At 36.5% G+C, this 23,439-nt stretch overlaps 1 protein-coding gene across 1 annotated transcript in view; it reads right to left on the reverse strand.

Moving 5' to 3' along the window:
• Positions 1-23,439, reverse strand: part of map3k2 (mitogen-activated protein kinase kinase kinase 2) — a 77,453-nt gene that overhangs the window by 26,029 nt on the left and 27,985 nt on the right. Inside the window, exons 3-9 of the mRNA XM_028807211.2 lie at positions 18,818-18,936; positions 17,570-17,610; positions 17,336-17,435; positions 12,739-12,852; positions 11,448-11,541; positions 8,226-8,356; positions 3,475-3,554 (exon numbers count right to left, since the gene is read on the reverse strand). Coding sequence (XP_028663044.1) covers positions 3,475-3,554; positions 8,226-8,356; positions 11,448-11,541; positions 12,739-12,852; positions 17,336-17,435; positions 17,570-17,610; positions 18,818-18,936 — 679 coding nt within the window. The remainder of the gene's footprint in view (positions 1-3,474; positions 3,555-8,225; positions 8,357-11,447; positions 11,542-12,738; positions 12,853-17,335; positions 17,436-17,569; positions 17,611-18,817; positions 18,937-23,439) is intronic.

The raw sequence follows: 23,439 nt of genomic DNA on the forward strand, positions 1-23,439 counted from the left end.
ATACTCCACCAAGTATTATTCTGGTCTCTTTTTTAAAACAAGTGTGGTCCAGTTACTTTTACTTATGTCTAATTGTCTGAATACCAATTAATAGTGAAATCAAGAGTAGTGTAGAAGGCTCACCATGGATCAGAGCTGCACAGTTAATCTTATATTAATCATGATTACAATTATGACTGCCTTGATATACTAATCATGGAAAGTGATGATTACTCCATTTAGTACACCGTTCTCATATAGTTCACTCTTTCACTCTTGCATACTACTCTAAACAGCAAATAAGTTTTATAGTCAAACACAGACACATTCACTAACCACAATGGCACGGGCAAATCGGAGAACCCACAAGCTAAATGCTAAATGGATTTTTTGGAGTTTGATTCCAAACAACATCTTTTAATAAGTGTTCATATATTTTGTTTTTGTTTGTAGCAGCTTCTAGAAAAATAGTGAAGTATAATTAATGTTGAAACTAAATTACTTGACACATTTTAGATGTTTACAAGCCAAAATGAAGAGAATAGTCTGTAATTTGGAAACATTTTGTTTTCTAAAGAGTACTGTGCAAACTAACAGAATAACAGAACACAAACATTTATAGACATTTTTAAAATTCAAAAACCTACTCCACCATGGAATCAAATCCAGTTATGTTAGGTCTACGACACAGATAACCATTACCCTTTTACACTACCACATGTTCAAATACAGCAGGCTATCAAAAAGTAAAATCAGGTTTTAAAAAATAATCAACAATCACTGTAAGAGAACTCACATCCTCCTGCAATTATGCTTCCAAAGTTACGTTGCCTTTACTTTATACTAAACATTGGACAAAAATTAAAATTAATCTGAAAGGCTATATTATGCACCCATGACTGAGTTGTGGATGAGTAGAAGAACTATGGATTTATGCCTGAATACATCAGTATATTATGCTGGTAAGGAATATGCTAAAAGGATGCTTGCAATGCTGATTATTTAAATGAGTGCACTTTTCACTACAATATTCTCCTCAAGAGGCACCACTGATCAAGGATAGTCTACTAGCAGCATGCAACAATGCATTACTATCTTATTACATCTTGTGCCTACTATGCATCGAACAGCACTGATTATCTTGATACAGTGACAACTGTCAATGGGTGGGATATATTGGGCAGAATGTGAACAGTCAGTTCTTGAAAGTGATGCAGTGGAAGCAGGAAAAAAGGAAAAGCATAAGGATCTGAGATGACTTTGATTAGGGATGATTTAGCAGAAGACTGATACTAACAAATCTATCATTTCACATGCTGGGACCCTATAACTGTAACATCTACAGCTTTATTAAATTATTTGTTTTACTACTGTAAGGTCAAAGGAGCACAATCTCATAAGACAAAACAGTGTAATAAATTCACTGCACTGTGTTGAGAAATCTTTATTCTAGCTAATGTATTATTTGCAATTTTGGCACAATCACCAAAGGGGTAAAACCACAATAACCTGCAACTGCAGACTAAACAATTGTTTATTCTTCTCATTACTACAAGAAATTGTACAACCTGGCAGGACAGAATCTTTTTCTTGTTTCTAAATCAAGAAATACACATCTCACGATATTTAGATTCAACAACAACTGTCTTCAATGAATACACCATCCATTACAAAAAGAGCAGTTGGACTGCATATTACCCATCCTGAAATAACAATATACACTAAAAATATTATAGAAGAAAATTATTAGGAATAATGTAGACTTGCTCATCCATGCAATCATCTAACCAGCCAATCACTTAGCAGCAGTACAGTATGTTAATTCATGCAGATACAGGTCAGGAGCCTCATTTAATGTTCACATCAAACAACAGAATGAGGAAAAAAATGTGATTTCAGCTGTGGTATTACTGCAGACGGCCTGTTTTAAATATTTCTGTAACTAGTTACCTCTTAAGATTTTCAAGCACAGACCTTTCTCTAGCATGTACTCAGAATGGTGTGAAAAACAAAAAGAATCCATTGAGCAACAGTTCTAAAAATGGAAATGCCTTGTTGACGAGAAAGGCCAGGACTGGTCTGAACAACTCAGATAACCTCACTGTGGTGAGCAGAAAAAGCACCTTAGAACGCTCAGAATGTCAAACCTTGAAGCGGATGGGCTACAACAATAGAAGACTACATCGGGTTCCGCTCCTGTCAGTCAATAACAGAAACCTGAGGCTGCAAGCTCACCAAATATTAGAAAAACATATTCTGGTCTGATGAATCTCTATTTCTTCTGAGGCACACAGATGGCAGGGGCAGAATTTTGTGCCAACAGCGTGAATCCATGCAACCAATCTCCCTTGTGTCAAGTCCAGGTTGGTGGTGTTATGGTGTAGGGAATCATTGCTTGAATTCCATAGCCTAACTGAGTATTGTTGCTGACCATGTGCATCCCTTCGTGGCCACAATTTACCCACTTTCTAATGGTTACTTCCACTAGGATAATGCACCATGTCACAGACCAAAAGTCATCATAAACTGGCTTCAGGAACATGAAAGTGACTTCATTGTTCTTCAGTAACCTCCCTGGCCACCAGATCCGAATCCAGTAGAACACCATTGGTATGTGGTAAAAATTAGATTTGCAACATGAGAACACCATTGGTATGTGGTAGAAATTACATTTGCAACATGAATATGCAGCTCACAAATCCGTATAAATTGTGCAACATCAACATGGACGAGAATCTCAAAGGAATGTGGAATTCATGCAACAAAGAATTGAAGCTGTCTTAAGAGCAAAAGGAGGCCCTAACCAGTATTAGTATAGTGTTCCTAATAATTTGCTCAGTGAGTGAATGTGGACATGTGCAAAGCAAATAAACAAATAAAATATTCAGATAAATGCTGCCAAAAAAACTGGCAACCTGACACATTCTTTTCTGGAAACAAACTTTCCATTTGGATGAAGTTTTAAGTCAGAGACAGAATAACAATTAGATTTAACACCATGGAAGCAATAATTACTAGTGCTTTCCTTGAATGTTGCATAGTATAAATATAACTAAATCTATTTACTTGTTGGTACCCTTCATATTTGCCCAATAAATCATGGTATCTAATTTCAACTAATGTGGGAAATTGTGTTACAAATTTAATGTAGCCATCAATACCATTATGAGTGAGCCATAATTGTGTTAATTCAATTAAGGGCTGGATCTGGAGATCATACCTTACTAATGACAATTGTTTAGAGTTACTGCAATAACGTTTCATGCAGGCAGCTTTATAAGACATAGCAAGGAATAGCCAGGAAAGAAGTTCAGAAGACCATTTGCTTACTAATGGGGAAAAAGTGATGCAGCAGGATAAAGCAAGTGTAGAAAACAAAGCATGAATTAAACTACAACAACAGCCACTACATACCAAGATGTAAAATAACCAAATGGTTGCTTTGGACAACACACTGTTATTGTGACAATCAATTTAAAAAACAACTGTCCTTACCTGTCTAGAGGACTATCTAATGAAGGACAACTACCAGAGGCAGAATTTTCAGGACTGCTCAAAGACAAGGGATCTAGCATCTACAAGGATAAAGTACAAATTTAACTATAAATTAGTTTCTGTTACCCAGTTCATTCAAAGCAGAACATCAGAGATTCTGACTTGAAAAGGAGTCTATTGTAGAGCACACAAAAACAGCCACACACTTACATGAGCGAACTTTACAGATAGCAATCAGCCAGGCAGTTTTTCTTTGCACCATTTTTGAAAAATAGAGCGGAAAGACATGCATACACAACAACGGGAGTCACGAAAACCAAGAGGTTGTATTATGTAAAATAATTACCACATTAAAAAAAAAACTGGTAGAAGTGAATGATAACTGAGAATCGCTGTTCAGATTAGTACCACTTTATTTAAAGTCTAGTCTTTAATGCATTAAGGAGTTAGAAATTATGCAGGGTGGAAAATATAAAGGTACTGCTCAGACACCCAAAAAATACTCACAAAATATTGCTATTTCATTAATCTGTTCAGGATGTGGCGTCAGGATATCACAAGGTGAATTTATGTAACTTTATGTAAACACAGGAAAATATGTGAACGCCACAGTGAAATGACCAGGCCAGTTATTCAAACCTAGTTCCCTTGATTTGTGAGGCATATACAGTGCCCTCAAATAAGGTTTGGAACAAAGACACATTTTTCCTGGATTTACCCCTCTACTCCACAGTTTAAAATTACAAATCAAACAATTCACACACAATTAAAGTGCACATTGCAGACTTTAATTTAAGGGTATTTGCATACATTTTGGTCACACCATGTAGAAATGAATACACTTTTTCTACATGGTCCCCCCATTTCAGGCCACCATAATGTTTGGGACACAGCAGTGGCAGGTATATTAAAGCAGTCATATTTAGTACTTTGTTGCATATCGCTTGCATACAATGACTGCTTGAAGTCTGTGATTTATAGACATCACCACGTGTTGAGGATCTTCCCTGGCGATGCTCTGCGAAGACCCTCATGAAGCGATCTTTAGCTCCTGCTTGTTTCAAAGGCTTGTCCCCTTAAGTTTTCTCTCCAAAATATTGAAGATCTGCTCAATAGGATTTAAAAATCATGTACTTTTTCCTATGAAAAACTCCTGTGTTGCCTTAGAAGCATGTTTGGGTAACATAATCTTGTTGTAGGATGAAGTGTAATTCAATGAGTTCAAAGGCATTTACTGGAACTTGAGCAAATAAAATGTTTTAATACACCTCAGAATTCATTGTGCCACTGCCATCAGCAGTTCCACCATCAATGAAAAGAAGTGTGCCAGGATCTATGGCAGCCATACATGCCCAAGCCATAACATCCCCACCACCATGTTTAAAAAATCTGAACAACCTAGATAAGAACAGGCCATTCAGCACAACAAAGCTCACCAGTCCTATCCACTTAATTCTCCAAAAAAAAAAAAAAAAAATCAAGTCTAGTTTTAAAAGTTCGAGGGTGTTGTACCGTGTTAGCCATTATGAATATAGAGAAAAGCCAAGCAAAATGACACCTTTTATTGGCTAACTAAAAAGATTACAATATGCAAGCTTTCGAGGCAACTCAGGCCCCTCAGACATCTTGCCTGAAGAAGGGGCCTGAGTTGCCTTGAAAGCTTGCATATTGTAATCTTTTTAGTTAGCCAATAAAAGGTGTCATTTTGCTTGGCTTTTCTTTAAAAGTTCCTAAAGTCTTATTGTCTACCACACTACTTGGTAGCTTATTCCAAGTGTCTATGGTTCTCTGTATAAAGAAAAACTTCCTAATGTTTGTATAAAATTTACCCTTAACAAGTTCCCAACTGTGTCCCCTTGTTCTTGATGAACTCGTTTTAAAGTAAGTCTCAAACCACCATATTAATTCTCTTCATAATTTTAAACACGTCAGTCATGTCACGTCTTAATCTTCTTTTGCTTAAACTGAAAACACTCAGTTCTTTTAATCTTCCTTCATAATTAATTCCCTGTAGCACAGGAATGAGCATAGTCACTCTTCTCTGGACCTTTTCTAGTGCTGCTATGTTCTTTTTGTACCCTGGAGACCAAAACTGCACAGTACTCTAGATGAGGCCTTACCAGTGATAAATCTTGAGCATAACCTCCTGTGACTTGTACTCTACACACCATGCTATAAAACCTAACATTCTGTTAGCTTTCTTAATGGCTTCTGAACACTGTCTGGAAGTTGATAGTGTAGAATTCACTACGACTGCTAAATCCTTCTTATAAGGTGTACCCTCGATTTTAAGACCTCCCAACTGAGTATTTTTACTTCCTTCATCTGCCACAAATCTGCCCAAGGCTGTATTCTGTCTAAGTCCATCTGTAATGATTTAATGGATTCCTGATCATCTGCAAACTTAATCAGCTTGTTACTTATATTCTTATCTAAATCATTTATATATATTAAAAATAGTAGTGGCCCTAGCACTGACCCCTTTGGAACACCACTCTTAGCATCAGCCAATTCTAATAAGGTTCCTCACATCACCACCCTCTGCTTTATATGTCTGAGGCAATTCTGCACCCATTCAAAAACATCAACCTGAACTTTCATTTCTTTTAGTTTGAATCCTAAACTCTCATTTGGCACCTTATCAAATGCTTTCTGAAAGTCCAGATAAATAATATCACAAGCTCCACTTTGATCATACCCTTTTGTTACTTCCTCATAGAATTCCAGTATGTTAGTAAAACATGACCCTCCTACTTCTGAATCCATGCTGATTGTTCAGAACAACTCCTGTACTTGCCATGTGCTGCTCAATCTTATCCTTAACAATTCCTTCCATTAATTTTCATGTGATGCACATTAAGCTTACTGGCCTGTAGTTACATAGGTCACCCTTTTTAAATAATGGGATAATATTTGCTATTTACTAGTTACTTCAGAATTTCCCCAGTGTGCAGTGACTTCCTAAAAATATGCGTCAAGGGTTTATATATGTACTCGCTAACCTCCCTGAGAATGTGAAGGTAAATATCTGGTCCTGGAGATTTGTTTGGTTTCAGCCTGTTTAATCTGAGCAGCACTTCTCCCTCTACAATTTCAAAATTGATCAGTACCTCCTTAGTAGACCCATTTACCGATAGGTTACCTACTTCCTCACTTGTGAAGACCTCAGAAAAATGCTTATTTAGAACATCCACTATTTCACTTTTTCTGTATTTTTTAATTCCCCTTTACAATTCCTAATGCACTTCACCTCCCCCTTGACTGTTCTTTTATTTCTAAAATATTGAAAGAATCTCTTTGAATAATCTTTTGCCTTATCCTATATACTCCTCTCTCCAACTGTCTTTTAGCCTCCCTAACATCCTTCTTAATGGTTGCCCTCATGTTCTCATACAGTGCATCTGGAAAGTTTTCACAGCACATCACTTTTTCCACATTTTGTTATGTTACAGCCTTATTCCAAAATGGATTAAATTCATTTTTTTCCTCAGAATACTACACACCCCATAATGACAACGTGAAAAAAGTTTCATTGACCCTAGTGGTTCAATCACCTCTACACTCTCAATCCCATCCCGATTATTACAAAAGACTAAATCTAGACAGGCCCCACCAAGCACTGGTGCTTTAGCATACCAAGTTAAAAAACAGTCACTGATTATTTCTAAAAAATCCACTATTTGAAAGGTTATCCCAGTTAATATTTGGATAGTTAAAGTCCCCCATGACTATAATATCCCCTGTAAACTTGCCTTTTTAATATTTCTAAAAAGATGTGTGCTAAAATTATTGTCTGCATATGGCAGTGAGGTGGTCTGCTTTGGATCTTGGGCAGTTCCTTTTCATCTACACACTCTGCTTTTGCAATCACTCTGATACAGGTTCGTCTTTGTCTCATCTGTCCACAAGCCTTTTTTCAGAATTCTGCAGGCTCTTTTAAGCATTTTCTCGCAAACTATAATCTGGCTTTCCTGTTTTGTTGGTAACTAGTGGTTTGCATCTTCAGTTTTGCCTCTCTGTTTCTGTTCATGAAATTTTCTGCAGATAGTCATCTTTGACACATCCACATCTGCCTCCTGAAGACTGTTTCTAGTCTGTCGGACAGGCATTTGTGGCTTTTTCTTTACCATAGTGAGAATTCTTCTATCATCAGCAGTGGAGGTCTTCAGTGGAATTCCAGTCTCTTTGCAATTACTGAGCTCATCAATCGCTTCTTTGACTTTCATTGAGCATATTGAACAATGGCAACTACATACTCCAAAGCGTAGAAGAAAGCCTAGGCATCATATGGCTGCACTAATGAAGCAATGAAACACACCTGAGGAATCACAAACATCTGAGACGCCAATTGTCCCAAACATTATGGTGCCCTGAAATGGGGGGATCATGTAGAAAAAGTGTTGTCATTTCTGCTTGGTATGGCCAAAATGTAAGCAAATTCCCTTAAATCAAAGTCCTCAATTTGCTCTTTAATCATGTCTAAAGTGTTTGAATTTTAATTTTAAACTGTGGCGCTGAGGGGTAAATCAATGAAAAATCGAACCTTGTCCCAAACATTATGGAGGGCACTGTACTTATTTATTATTGTGCAAGAAGAATAAACAAAAAAAGAAACAAAAATAGGGGTCAGAACTTTCTGAAAAGTATTTTGTCACCTGTAATTTAATACAGCATAACAGAAGTAATGAATAGGAATGATATACTGTATGAATTATAGCAGACATGAAGCTTCCTGTGTGCAGCATGCTCACCTGGTCCATGCTCTCTGGAATGAATTCTCCTTCACTGTTAATGCTGGTGAAAGAACCGTTACGGGCTACTTGCTGCTGGGCATCTGGGACATACCCCGGAGGAGGTGAACTGCGATCTGTGGAGTGAGCACCTAAGAAGAGAGATACAGCAGATTTCCATTTTTATGTCATCTTTGAATATGTTAAACCATGAATTTCATTGAAATCTTTTATTTGAAACTATTTTCCTCAAGTTTCATTCCTTAATACATTCTTCTCATGTTTTCTATATCTACCATAAAGCTACCGTATATTCAGTGGAAAAGTATAAGCTGTCTATCACACACATTTTTTCTCAACAAGTTTGCTTATTAGGAAATATTAAATATGCAAAATGCAATGTGTAAAACTTTTGTATTATTTTCCAACAAATTATTCTCTGGAAAATGTACATACATTTATTTTACTCATAGTTGTGGGCACTTTATCTTCATGGACGCACATTGTAATGCTTAGACTATACTTCCAAATGAAACCTGTGTTCCTAAACAAAATCAATACTTCTGAACGGTGGTACAAAGTGTTTACTCAAAAGAATGACACTGCAGCCTCAGAAAGGAGGAATGCACTTCATGGAATGACAGCTTTACATGCTTCACTAAACTTTACTTGTCAGTCCCTTATATAAAACACCTAAATAATGAAATACAAACAATGCTTTTTATTTACTTTAAACATAATTTTTCTTCATTTTATATTCTATACACTATAAGGAAACAAGCATTTACAATAAATAAACATTTTATTAAACACCTAACACTGTAAAAGATAACATATAAATCTACTAAGTGCACTGAAAAGATAATGTGAATTATCACTGTCAGGAATCTTGGTATGAACTTGGATGACACTTTGTCCCTTTTATAATAATAATTTTTCCCATACCAAATAATTTGGAGGATTTAATGGAATGCTTAGAATCAGGTATTGATAGTTGGATAGATAAATAGGTAAACTTTATATCTTCACTGGGGGAAATTTGGCTTTTTGCAGAAGCTCAATCAATAAATAAATAATATGACAAACAACAAACCCATCTCAAATATAAAACAGAATGACTAAAAAGAAAGAAAAAATTCTGACTTGGCAGTTACAGATGCATGGAGAGGCATTCTTAACATGATTCTGCTGAATAATTCATTGGCTGAAAATATTCAGTGATAGTGTGTCAGACAGAAGATGTGTAGCATTGTTTACAATGGCATTCAGTTTTGTTTTAATTCTCTCCTTCACTACTACCTGCAGGGGGTCAGGAATGTTTCCCATACATGAGTCTGCCTTTATAATTAGCTTTGTTGATTTGGTGGACCTCTCTTGAAGTGAGATTACATACAAAGTGCACCACAGCACAAGAAACTGTACTGCCCATTACTGAGCTATAGAAGATGTAAAGGATGTTATTTCCCACATTAAAGGAACGCAGTCTCCTAAGAAAAAGAAGACAACAAAAGGAGTCTACTCTGCCCTTTCTTATTTAGTTCCTCTGTGTTATAAGACCAGTCCAGCCTGTCACTGATGTAGACCTCCAAGTATCTGTAGCAATGCAACACCTTCACAGCCACTCCTTAAATATTGACTAGTCATTAAGACTCATTGGTACATCGAAAGTCAGTAAACAGCTCTTTGGTTTTGATGATTTTAAGTTGTACATAATTTTTTCTGCACCAACAAAAAAAGTTCTCCACCGGACTCTTCTACTCTGTCTCATTTCCCTTATCAATACACCCTATAAGTGCAGAATCATCATGACCTAGTGTTAAATGTATAGTCTGAGATGTACAGAGTGAAGTCATTGCCTCTCACAAACTGCAACCTCCCTGACAGGAGACCATAGGCCTAACCATGTACATATCACCGAACTTACTCCTTGCAGCTTGTGCTTTTGATTGTGAATCAATTAAAATTTTGGATGTACTCCTTTTTGTTGAAAAATGAGGTACCTCACATTATTTATTTATTTCTATTACTGTTTAACTATTTATCAGTGCCTCCATCCCCAAAAAAGCTCCACACTCCAAGTTAGTAACCAAGCGACCCACTAATTAAATGTTCTAGAGAAAAAACTGGGTATGCAATCAATAGTATACAAATAGTCCACAGGTTTCTTAGTCTTAAACTGTGCAAACTTAATAGACCTAGTAATTTTAGGCCATTACTGCTAGAGCACAGCTGACATGAGACAGTTACAATTTGGGTTTTACCATGTATATATGTATATTTTTGTATAAAGATCATGATGTGGCGCAGTGGTAGTGCTGCTGCTTTGCAGTAAGGAGACTGTGGAAGATTGTGGGTTCGCTTCCCGGTTCCTCCCTGTGTGGATAGCGCTTTGAGTACTGAGAAAAGCGCTATATAAATGTAATGAATTATTATTATTATTGATGTGTTCCTGCTTCAGTTTTTGTTGTATTTTTTGTGCTCATCAGTATATTTAATACAAATGTAATAAATAAATATCCACACCCCACAATTAGTTTCATGAACTTGTGAAAGACATGAACTTAGAAATTAGCTTACTATCCTTTAATCAAATATACTTTTGAAGGAATAAATTCAAGTGTAAGTATGAAAAAAAAAAATCTTAAAATAACTACCGACTACTTACATGTAAAGATACACTATACATACACATTAGGCTCCAGCCCCCCACAACCCTGCTCTGGACAAAGTAGGCTTAGATAATGGTATGCTATGGTATATATACACATTTGTCATAGTTTAACACACCTGTATTTCTATAGATAAACTTTTAGAATCACTGCTGTTGCAAGGAAAAAATGGCATATTGTTGCTGCTTTGAATATACAGGTAATTGGGATGGAAACAATGAAAGACTTCCAACAAGGGTAAATAAGGCTCAATTTACTTTTCCATTAAGGTACTGATAAAGAACCAAACTTGATTTCTGCTGACTAAAAAAGTGGTTTGCAATATAGCCTAGATTATTGCCTTCACTCTTTACATCATTGTACATTTTTCCATTTTCAAAACTGTTGATGTATAAGTTTTTTTTATTATTGTGTTGATGTGTTATATAATAAAGTTAGAATGTTAATATTTACTTTAAAATTGCATGTTATCAGTTTTAGTTAATTAAAATACTGTAGTTAACATAGAGAATATCCTATTAAACTCATAAAATAAGACAAACTATTACAAAACCAGAAGAAAATCACAACTTACCTATCAATGATAGCATATTCCTTTCAGTACCTTTAAATGCTGTATTATCTAAGTCCTCCAGGGATGGTAACAGCTCCATAGTATTAGCAGAAACCTAAAACAGGATGGGTGGTAGAAGTGTTTAGTCCAAATTTTACAGATACAGGGAAATAGTAAAATGTTTAAGGTTCAAAATAAAGCTAACTGGTAAACTATGTCTTTGAACAGTCTCCATTTATTACATCAAAGAAAGTGAAAATAATATATTTGCATGTAGTAGGGCTGAATTGTGGCTACCTAGATAACAGTCAAGACATATATATGTATGTGTCCCAGTTTAATTCCAGACAAGAATTCCCTTTGTGTCTGAATTTGTATGCTTTCTGTGTACATACTATAGTTTTCCCCTTTATATTCTGGTTTCTTTTTACAGTCCAAACACATGCATTCCAGTTGACTGCCATCTCCAAGCCTTGCAAAAATGACAGTATGCATTTGTGTTAGTAAGAACCCTGTGATTTGGATTACTAGCTTGTACACATTTCTAGTGGGTCAAGCTAATATTCCCTTAGATCATAAAATTAATAGTGATGTCTGAATGAAAAAAAATTGTACAACTGAAAGAAATAACAACAATCATGTGCAGATAATTTTTGACTATGATGAATAACTAAATAATATACTAAACCACTGTATTATCTGTATTCATATCTGTGTATTGAAATGAATTACTCTGTATTGATATCAGTGGTATTACTCAGTGAATGCCAATGTTATATGATGATTACAGACAAATATGGTGTCTGCCAAATGTGAAACAATGCTGTGTACACTCTTCTAAAGCTACTTAGGATTAGGATAAACTTTCTATCAACACAGCAGTTTCACATACTTGTGAGGTTTCTGTGACCTTAATAGGTGGCACAAGGTTGATTAGTAACTACTGAATATGATTAAATTTGCTGTGTATTTCTAAGAGGCACACTGTAAGAAAGAGAAAAAAAGCAACAGTAGGAATAAATATGCATTCAGTGCAGTGCAACTGCATTTCATCAGTGTCAAATTAAGCATTACATCATAAACTGCTCTCTTTCCCATATTGTCATTTGATCAGCATTAAAATTAAGACACAGTGAAAATTTGACAGAGAAGCAGAGTGAGCCAAGATAGCATAAATAACAGCCTTTCTTACTTTATCTTTTTTGTTTTGAAAAACACCACATGAAAGCTAAACTGACTTTATTGCTCCCAAGATTTTCAATTAACCAGTAAAATAACACTGATGTATACCTCTATTCAAGCTCTTTCTTACCTGATTGTTCATTTGCAAAACTAATAATATCCTCAGACTCTTCATGTGGACACTGCGATCAAGCAGCTCAACTGCTTTGTCGAGATCATCTTGTGTAGTTAAGGGTATCACCAACTTCAGGATAACAAACAAAATGATTTTATTATATTCGGAAAACCTGATTGTTTACATCAAGAAAAAAAAAAGATCAATGTCAAGAAAATGTCTTTTTTACAAACCTAAAAATAACACATGTAATGCATTTGTCTAAAACATGAAATTCACATTGCTAAAAATCCTTATTATCATCTTATTACAGTAGCAGGACAATGTTAACCTGTTATATTACAACAACAGTCAAAAATAAGCAAATATGCTATTACAAGTATTTCATGTTCAGTATATTAGCTACTTCCACGAACCAAGTGTTAAGAATCTCTTTTAGATTCAAAAGTTTTTTCCAGTAATTTAAGGGATAAAACTATAAAACTACAACCATTTTCTTAAAAAGGGAGAAACCACTTTCTATGATAATGGGTAGCTTTTAATTAGTTGCTATTAAAAAAATACATCATCTTCTAACATACATAAGGTACTTTTGTCATCTTTTCAGCTAAGAAAAAATAAGGCAAAAGTTATATTTCTGAAGAAAGATGATGATTATTCAGGCACTAAAACGCACAGAAAAGCTGACAGGATCACACAGTGTGCATGGCAAATATAAATGCACTCTTTAAATGCACAGCATGGGATCAGTCTTTATAACAGATTGTTAAAAACAGATATAATAAAAAATAGAAAAGGATATACAGATAATCATTAGTGGAACTACATTGAGATGCATGAAAAACATGCAAATGCTGTATTTGTCAAAAGCCGGACAGCTCACTTACTTTGAAAAGTACAGTAATTAGAAATATATTCATTAAAATGCACTCTGCATATGCTTTGTCTTCAAAATGAAGTATTATTTATATTTTTACAATGCATTTAGATTATTTTGTGATTAGAGCTCTTTAAAATATAAAATATCAATATACCAAAAATAATATAATTGTGTGCCACCCCTTGCAATTAAGTATGTTTAGCAAACACACAATTAACAAAATGGATTATTAAAATGCACAGAATATTGTAAAAAAAAATACAATATTTGTTTCTGATATTTTGAATGAAATGTCAGCTTTCTTTAAAATAAAATGGGTTAATGGTACAACTTTTTTTTCAATAAAAGTACAGTATCATTAAAAAGGCTGCAGGGATCTGTGGTATCCAGGGTAAACTTCTCCAGGCTGGTGGTAAGGCTGTCCTCCTGGCATTGCAAGTAATCTTTGCTTCCATTTGGGAGATTGGCATCATCCCAACTGACTGGAAAACAGGACTTGTTGTCCCTATTTGGAAAGGGAAGGGTGATCGCCTGGATTGCAGCAACTACTGGGAGATAACACTGCTCTCGGTGTCATGTAAGGTCCTTGCTAGGGTCGTCCTCAATAGGATCCATGATCACTTGCTCACCTACCAGTGACCGGAACAGTCTGGTTTTACACCTAAGAAGTCTACCATCAACCGCATCCTGGCACTGAGGGTTCTCATGGAGCGCAAACACGAATATCGGCAGAGTTTCTTTGCAGCCTTTGGAGATTTTCGTAAAACGTTCGACTCAGTTGATCAAGCTGCCCTGTGGGACATTCTGAAGGTTCGTGGGATCCCCTTGAGGTTGCTGGATATCATGGTCGGACTATACACTGGTACTGTGAGTGCTGTGCAGAGTGGAGGCAGAACCTCTGCGTTTTTCCCAGTTGAGTCTAGGGTTTGTCAGGGGTGTGTTCTTGTTCCTACTCTGTTCAATGCTTGAATGGACTTTGTGTTGGGGAAGGTTGTGGGGTCCAGCAGCTGTGGGGCATCAGTTGGTGAAGAAAGATTCACGGATCTTGACGTTGCCGACGATGCTGTGATCTTCATGGAGTCAATGGAGGCTGTGATCAGGATGCTTGAGAGACTGAGTGAGAAATCTGAGTGTTTGGGCTTGCGAGTGTCCTGGATAAAAACCAAGATCCAGGCCTTTAATGACCTCTTGGGCACAGCCATCAGCAGTGTGTCTGTCTGCGGAGAGAGTGTCAACCTTGTCGAGAGATTTACTTACCTTGGCAGTGACATTCATGTCTCTGGTGACTCTTCCAATGAAGTCAGTAGACGGATTGGGAGAGCATGGGGGGTCATGAGGTCGCTAGAAAGGGGTGTGTGGCGCTCCCGATATCTATACAAAAGGACGAAGGTCCAAGTCTTTAGAGTCCTGGTGCTTCCTGTCTTGCTATATGGTTACAAGACATGGACGCTATCCAGTGACCTGAGATGAAGACTGGACTCCTTTGGTATTGTCTCTCTTTGGAAAATCCTTGGGTACCATTGGTTTGACTTTGTGTCAAATGAGCAGTTGCTCATGGAGTTCCGAATGAGGCACATTACCTGCATTGTGAGGGAGAGTCAGTTATGGCACAACGGCCATGTGGCGCGTTTCTCCAAGGGTGATCCGGCTCGTAAGATCCTCATTGTTGGGGACCCGAGTGGCTGGACCAGGCCAAGGGGTCGCCCACATAAAACCTGGCTGCGGCAGTTAGAGGGTAATTTCCGGAAGGTGGAACTGAACCGCATGTCTGCCTGGGGGGTTGCCAACCGGGATCCCGAGTTGTTTCGTCATGTAGTGGGTGCGGCAATGTACTGTACTAGTGCATGCTCCCTAACTTGACTTGACTTGATCATTAAAAATAATGTATTGTATTTATATCAAGATAGATTTGCATGCTGTGTGTCACGGATGTTATTACAGATTATTAATTGTATTTGTCAGACAGTAATGGTGGTAGATATTTAGAATATCTAAATGCTTTTTGTGGCGGCACAGTGGCACAGTGGGTAGCGCTGCTGCCTCACAGTTGGGAGACCTGGGGACCTGGGTTCGCTTCCCGGGTCCTCCCTGCGTGGAGTTTGCATGTTCTCCCCATGTCTGCGTGGGTTTCCTCCCACAGTCCAAAGACATGCTGGTTAGGTGGATTGGCGATTGTAAATTGGCCCTAGTGTGTGCTTGGTGTGTGGGTGTGTTTGTGTGTGTCCTGCGGTGGGTTGGCACCCTGCCCGGTATTGGTTCCTGCCTTGTGCCCTGTGTTGGCTGGGATTGGCTCCAGCAGACCCCCGTGACCCTGTGTTCGGATTCAGCAGGTTGGAAAATGGATGGATGGATGAAATGCTTTTTGTATTGAATACTGTTTATTAATCAACTAAGAATAAAGTGATGTTTAGCATTTTAAGTAATCCAAGTTCTAAACATCATTCTATTACATGATCACGTAGAAAATGTTTTATAGATGAAAAAAGTTTATATAACATGTAGTAGATATTAAAATCAAACAACTGAACACTTTCTCATTAAAAAAGTGCTTACAAACAAAATATGGTGTTACTCATATTGTATGCTGTTTATTCTGTATGTAAAAAAGCTGACTGGGTAGTTTGAAATGATATCCTTGAAAATGAGCCCCACAGGCCAGTTACAAAGGCAGTGAAATACTTAGGTTTATTGCAGATTTTTAAAAATTAAATATGTTTAAATGTGAAGTAGGGCTTTGTATATGCACATTTCCCTTTGCTGTTTTGTTCAAATCCAAAAACATATTTTTTGCTTTCAGCTCAAATATAGACAGAGCAACTAAAATGCTTTAACTTGATGGAGAGACAAGATATTGAGAGCACCTGCCTTAAATAAATGTTATCAAAACATCTACTGCATGTGGAAAAAAAAGCTTAATGTTTAGGTAAAAGATGTTTCTACAGAAAACTGAAATGTAGTCTACTGCCACTTTCAACATCATTAAATAATAAACTACACCAACACCATTTAAATTCTGTACTTTTTATGTTTTATGCAAAATGAATAAAGGTTGCTAAACCTGGTATTGCTTTCTGATTATTTTTAGAGATGCATTAGGGGCTAACCAACACCCTGTCAGGATGGCTTTCACATGTAAAATGGTCACTCTTTGGGATTTTTATATTATCATGTATACTGCAACCACAGTACTCAGCAATATGATTTCAATATAAAATGTACTTTATATCACCCAGTAAAAGCCATTTTGAGATCAAAAACTATAACCCTTCATTCCTAGTATTAGTTTTTTTGACATGACTATATGAAGTCTCTTCCTATAATCTGTTTCAAAGGAGTACAAATATCTTGTAGAATCAACCTCATTCACACAACAACAAGTATGCTGGCCACTAATGCCAACTCCCTTTCTCATGCACTCTTGTGCTACTATTATTTCTGCCCATCTCATTTATTAAAGTGAAAAAAGATAATGTATTAATTTATGACAGCATTACACAAGCAAAAATCCCATACCTGCAAAGCCCATAAAATAATGTAAACCTACTGCTACTGTTTTATCCTATTAAAAAATAAATGACAGTAATGAATTCTTAGCTTCTGGGCTTTGTGTGTTTTCCCTAAAAGCTGTAATATTATTATTATTATTATTACTATTAAATGATCAGTTTTACTCTAGAAAAGATAGTCTTTCTTAAGTACATAGCTCAAAAGTAGCTATCTTTGTTAACATACCTCATTATTTGTATAATGCAGGTCCATTGCTTGGCCAAAAGCAACTTTGGCTTTTAAAAAGAGGTCCTCTAGTTTCACTGGGCGGGGAAACTGAAGAATTCTTAAAATCAGAACAGGAGAAATCATTAGGAGCTTATCCCACATTAACACTAAAACTTTCATTTTCATATTAGCACACTAAAACAGTTAAGAATAACATTACATTTTTTTTCCTATGACTTAAAGTAGTCCTACCTCTTTTCACCTTTGTATTCAAATTTTACTCGGACATCATTCTGTAAACAGAAGACAATAACCTTAGAAACAGTGATAACAGCCTAAATAAAATCTAAGTTGAATAACTCCTGTCATCTTCAACTGATTCTGTTAAATAAATAATTGATTACCCTACTGAAAAAGTATGTCTGTTGTCCTGTAGCAAATGCAAAAGCCTAATGTTACACTCAAAACAAAGATTGGAAAAAAAAATCTAAGCATAGAAACATAAAAGAAGAATATTTAAACTACATACTGGACATTCCAGTAATATAAGTTAGGCATAACAAAAAAAAGGCTTCATTTAATTTATTTAACGAATCATTAACAATCTGAAAAATGCTGATATTAATTTGATATTAAACTGGTAAGTAAGCAGTGTTAACACTCCATATCTTCATACCAGGCACATTATAGCTAAACCACTTTACAAGGCAGTGAAAGTCTTTGGTAGTCTTTTTCTTCCAAATTGTTAAAGGAGTACACATGTGGCTGCTTTAGTACGTTATTTAACCTTCACATCTTCAGCAACACATTGATACAGAGAAATCTAATTATGTAGTCTTTACTAGCTTATTACTCTCTTGCTCAGTGTGTCCTCATTTGAAAAAAAAATGGAGGAATGAACACAACATCGTAGATGTAGTGAATTCTCTTGGTGATCCTTCAAGAAGCGGTTAAGAATGCAAATTGCTACAGACTAAGATAACGTAAGGTATTTGTGAACGGGAGGGTGCGAGTAAGTTGATAAGGAAGCATCTAATCATCACATGTCATAGAAAAACAGGAACATCCTTCAAGCAGTCATCAATAAAATGAAGAACAAAGAACATCCCTAGCATAACTTCACTCGCTACCACAGAGTACCTCTTAACTTCATCAAACATAACTTCATTTCCTCATTTGCTTTATTAGCAAATTAAACTTGCCTTCCTTTCTTCTGTAGCACATTGGAATAGTGGGGCATTCACAAGAATGCTATAATTGAAAGTATGCAAACTATGAACGCTTTTCACTTTGAAGTTGAAGTTTTCTGTTTTACTGAAGACCTTCACAATAAGGACTTCTTAACTATAGTTTTTTAAAATTATGCTAATGTATAATTTGTATTTTAAGATATTTCCAGCTAAGTATTATGCATGATAACATATTCAATTTTAAGGCATAATAAATAAATAAACTTTAACATCAAATGCATGTATTTCAAATCTCCTTACTATATATTACCTGATTCTTAGGAGAAGAGGCCTTAGATTTTCCAATGTCAGATAATGACATGACAGGACGGCTGGCCCTATGCAGCTCAGCCAGGTCCTGCATGATTGAGTTCAATGCTTGCTGCTCATCTGGAAATAGAAGACAAATTAAATGAACACCATTAGCATAAAAGTTAATAAAAAAAATTATGAAATTTACAGGTACAGCACCATGTAAACATACATGCTACATTTAAAAAATCTGCTTGCATCCTTGCAATAAATGATTACTCTGCCACTAGCAGAAAAAAAACAGTAATAACTCGCTTTTGACTAGACCATTTAAAACACCAATTTTACTTTTATTTAGCTATTCTGAAAAAGAGTATCTTTCAAGTTTTAGACGAAAGAACAATCTTAGATTTCTGCTTTGGTTGCGGGAAACATAACTTCACATTCTCCTGAAAAAATATTTTGATATTGTGTGGAATTTATGGTTTACCAACCTATGACAATGCCATCTCTATGCCTCTAGGCTTGCAGGTGATCATCTAAGTGATTCCTAGCAAACAAAGACATTAATTTAAGGTCTTCTTAATTAGCATGGGTTTTTACCTTGCACCACTCAAAGGAAACCCATTTAACTGTCTTTTCAGTTGTTTAGTCATGAACACTGACTTCAATAGTTTTAGAAAAATAATTTAAATTAAAAAGTTAAAGTTTAAACCAACATGTTTGCTCACTTTTACATTAAATTTCTGATGATTAGCATACTGCTAGCATTATAAAAGACCAGTGACCCCTTCATGGGAACAACAGCTGAGAAAGAGTGAGACTGTTGGCCTCAATTTATGAAAAGTGCAACAACCAGCAGATAAATCACTTTAAAGTAACTGCATCCATGCAGAATTTTCTTAGATGCCTGTAATGGATAAAGAATCATTAAAGTCTGAAAAATGCCTGAGTTTTAAATATTTCAGCGAATACTGCAACTCTAGTGCACTTTCTCTTTCCCAAAGTAAAAAGAAAAAAATGACTGCAGAGATTTGAATGTCATATTCTGTCAATATAACAGTTGTTACTAGTATTAAAACTTATGCTTTTTTCTTATTAATTATCAGGGATTAAATACAGCCTGAAAGATTCTTCAGTTCAACTGTAAATAAATAAATAAATAAATAAATAATATAAAAATTGTACATTAATTTTTTTTTTTATTCTCCTCCTCTCATATTCAGAAGTTCAGCCATTTTAAATAGAAAATGTGGAGAAGGAATGATAAAACAATGTATTATTATAATTTGACAGCACTATATTGTGGTGGAGTAGTATTTAACATTGCTGCCTCACAGCTCCAAGAGACTGAATTCTGCCCAGTTTTAAATGCACCTCATGCATTCTTTCTATGTGTTTGTGTTTTTGTCCTTTTTCCAGATACGAAAGACACAAGATGTAGGTCAACTGGTAGCTCGGATACACGTACGTTTGAATGAGCGAGTGTCCCCTGTTGTAGAATGTCATCATGTCCAAATGCTTGATGCTGCCTGAATAATCTAAGATATTCTATGATCCTTAAAAGAACTACGTGACCTCAGAAGATGGGTGGGTGGGAGGACAGATGGATGGAAAATATTTTTCCTAATCAATGATTTACATTTATTATGCTTCAAGCTGGGCAACCAAGTGACTGAAAAAATATAAGTTCTTTAATTTACAGTTGCAGAAAAATGATGGCTGACACTTTTTCATATTAACAAGGCAAATCAGGGCAGAATAAAATTGAGACTGAGTTTCACACATTTGGTTTACAGTAATCCCTCCTCCATCGCGGGGGTTGCGTTCCAGAACCACCCGCGAAATAAGAAAATCCGCGAAGTAGAAACCATATGTTTATATGGTTATTTTTATATTGTCATGCTTGGGTCACAGATTTGCGCAGAAACACAGGAGGTTGTAGAGAGACAGGAACGTTATTCAAACACTGCAAACAAACATTTGTCTCTTTTTCAAAAGTTTAAACTGTGATCCATGACAAGACAGAAATGACAGTTCTGTCTCACAATTAAAAGAATGCAAACATATCTTCGTCTTCGAATGAGTGTGTCAGGAGCAGATCATGTCACAGAGATAGAAAAAAAGCAAACAAATCAATAGAGCTGTTTGGATTTTAAGTATGCGAAGCACCGAGGCACAAAGCTGTTGAAGGCGGCAGCTCACACCCCCTCCGTCAGGAGCAGAGAGAGAGAAAGAGAGAGAGAGAAAGAGAGAGAGAGAAAGAGAGAGAGAGATAGAGAGAGAGAGACAGAGTTTGTTTTTCAAGCACAAATCAATACGTGCCCTTCGAGCTTTTAAGTATGCGAAGCACTGTGCAGCATGTCGCTTCACTAAGCAGCTGCACAAAAGATAGTAACGTGAAGATAATCTTTCATCATTTTTAGACGAGCGTCCGTATCGTCTAGGTGTGCGAACAGCCCCCCTTCTCACACCTCCTACGTCAGAATCAGAGAAAGCGCAAGAGAGAGAAAGAGAAAAGTAAGCTGGGTAGCTTCTCAGCCATCTGCCAATAGCGTCCCTTGTATGAAATCAACTGGGCAAACCAACCGAGGAAGCATGTACCAGAAATTAAAAGACCCATTGTCCGCAGAAACCCGCGAAGCAGCGAAAAATCCGCGATATATATTTAAATATGCTTACATATAAAATCCGCGATGGAGTGAAGCCGCGAAAGGCGAAGCACGATATAGCGAGGGATCACTGTACATGCAGCAAAACTGCACCTAAAATCTGGACAGTTACTAAGAGGCTATTTAATCGGCAGAAAACTAGAAAAAAAAAAAAAACACAAAAGTGAGAAGTAAAACCATACATATATTGTGAATTAAATAAAATCTCACTATAATGCATCAGCTATTGTTAAGATAGTTTGTGCATGTCTAACAAAACAGTCTATTTAGGTCACGAAGTGTTAGGTGGTCACCTAATTAAAAATTGTTCCTGTGATGACTAAAAATAATAGTTAGGATTCTCTTTTTTGTCGGATTCTCTTTTTTGTCTTGCATTACTTAAACACATGCATTTCACAGTTTCAGGATATTATCCAGGCCCTTTTAAAAACATATTAAGATGAAGTTGTTAATGAAAGCACATGTTTATTTCACTTTTTACAAGAATGTAAGTAAAATAATTTTTACAAAAAAAAAATCAAAATATTCATGTTCCCATAACACATTTGCATCGAAAATTAATGACAAATTAGAATTTAAAATTAAGTGTCAGTTTCAGAGAATTACACAAAAATAAAGGGCTGGGCATTAATTAAACCCAGCTGACATTGTCACATTCCAGATCAGACTCAATTCAGGCACATGGTTTTACAACAACCTAAATGTATCTCATGAATATTTTTTAATGAAAAAATGGAAATGGCAAAAACAATAAAATATTCCATCAAACAAATAACTGCATTATTTATTTAAAATAAAAAGAACCCAGCCATACAGGATGCACAAACCAGTCTGTTTCTTCGTGCCGGTCCCAAGCCCGGATAAATGGGGAGGGTTAAGTCATGAAGGGCATCTGGTGTAAAATTTTGCCAAATCAATATGCGGAAAACAATACAAATTTCCATACCGGATCGGTCGAGCCCCGGGTTAACAACGACCGCCACTAGTACTGCTAGCCAACAGGCTTCTGGCGGAAATTGGGCTGCTGTTGGCCAAAGACGAAGAAGGAGAAGAAGAGGGGGGAGACGTGTCCGGAGGCAGGACGTGAGGAGGAAAGTAAAGAGAGTTGAACTAAGGGTAGAAACTTGTAATATAGGCAGTATGACTGGTAAGGGGAGAGAGTTAGCAGATATGATGAAGAGAAGGAAGGTTGATAAATTGTGCATGCTAGAGATTAAATGGAAGGGGAGTAAGGCCAGGTGGATTGGAGGTGGATTAAAATTGTTCGATTAGGGTGTGGATGGGAAGAGAAATGGAATAGGAGTTATTCTGAAGGAACAGTATGTCAAGAGTGTTTTGGAGGTGAAAAGAGTGTCAGACAGAGTAATGATTATGAAGCTGGAAATTGGAGGTGTGATGATGAATGTTGTTAGTGCATATGCCCCGCATGTTGGGTGTGCGATGGAGGAGAAAGAAGATTTTTGGAGTGAGTTGGATGAGGTGATAAACAGTGTACCCAAGGGACAGAAAGTGGCGATTGAAGAGGATTTCAATGGACATGTTGGTGAAGGGAACAGAGGAGACGAGGAGGTGATGGGTAGGTATGGTGTCAAGGACAAGAATGAAGAAGGTCAGATGATAGTGGATTTTGCCAAAAGGATGGACATGGCTGTGGTGAATATGTATTTTAAGAAGAGGGAGGAACATAGGGTTACGTACAAGAGTGGAAGAAGATGCACACAGGTAAATTACATCCTATGCAGAAGAGTCGATCTGAAGGAGACTGAAGACTGCAAAGTGGTGGCAGGGGAAAGTGTAGTTAAGCAGCATAGGATGGTGGTCTGTAGGATGACGGAGGTCAAGAAGAGGAAGAGAGTGAGGGCAGAGCCAAGGCTCAAATGGTAGAAGTTGAAAAAGGAAGACTGCATGGTTGAGTTTAGGGAGGAGGTGAGACAGGCACTGGGAGGTAGTGAAGAGTTACCAGACAGTT

The sequence above is a fragment of the Erpetoichthys calabaricus genome, chromosome 8, assembly GCF_900747795.2.
Source record: "Erpetoichthys calabaricus chromosome 8, fErpCal1.3, whole genome shotgun sequence".
NCBI lineage: Eukaryota > Metazoa > Chordata > Cladistia > Polypteriformes > Polypteridae > Erpetoichthys > Erpetoichthys calabaricus.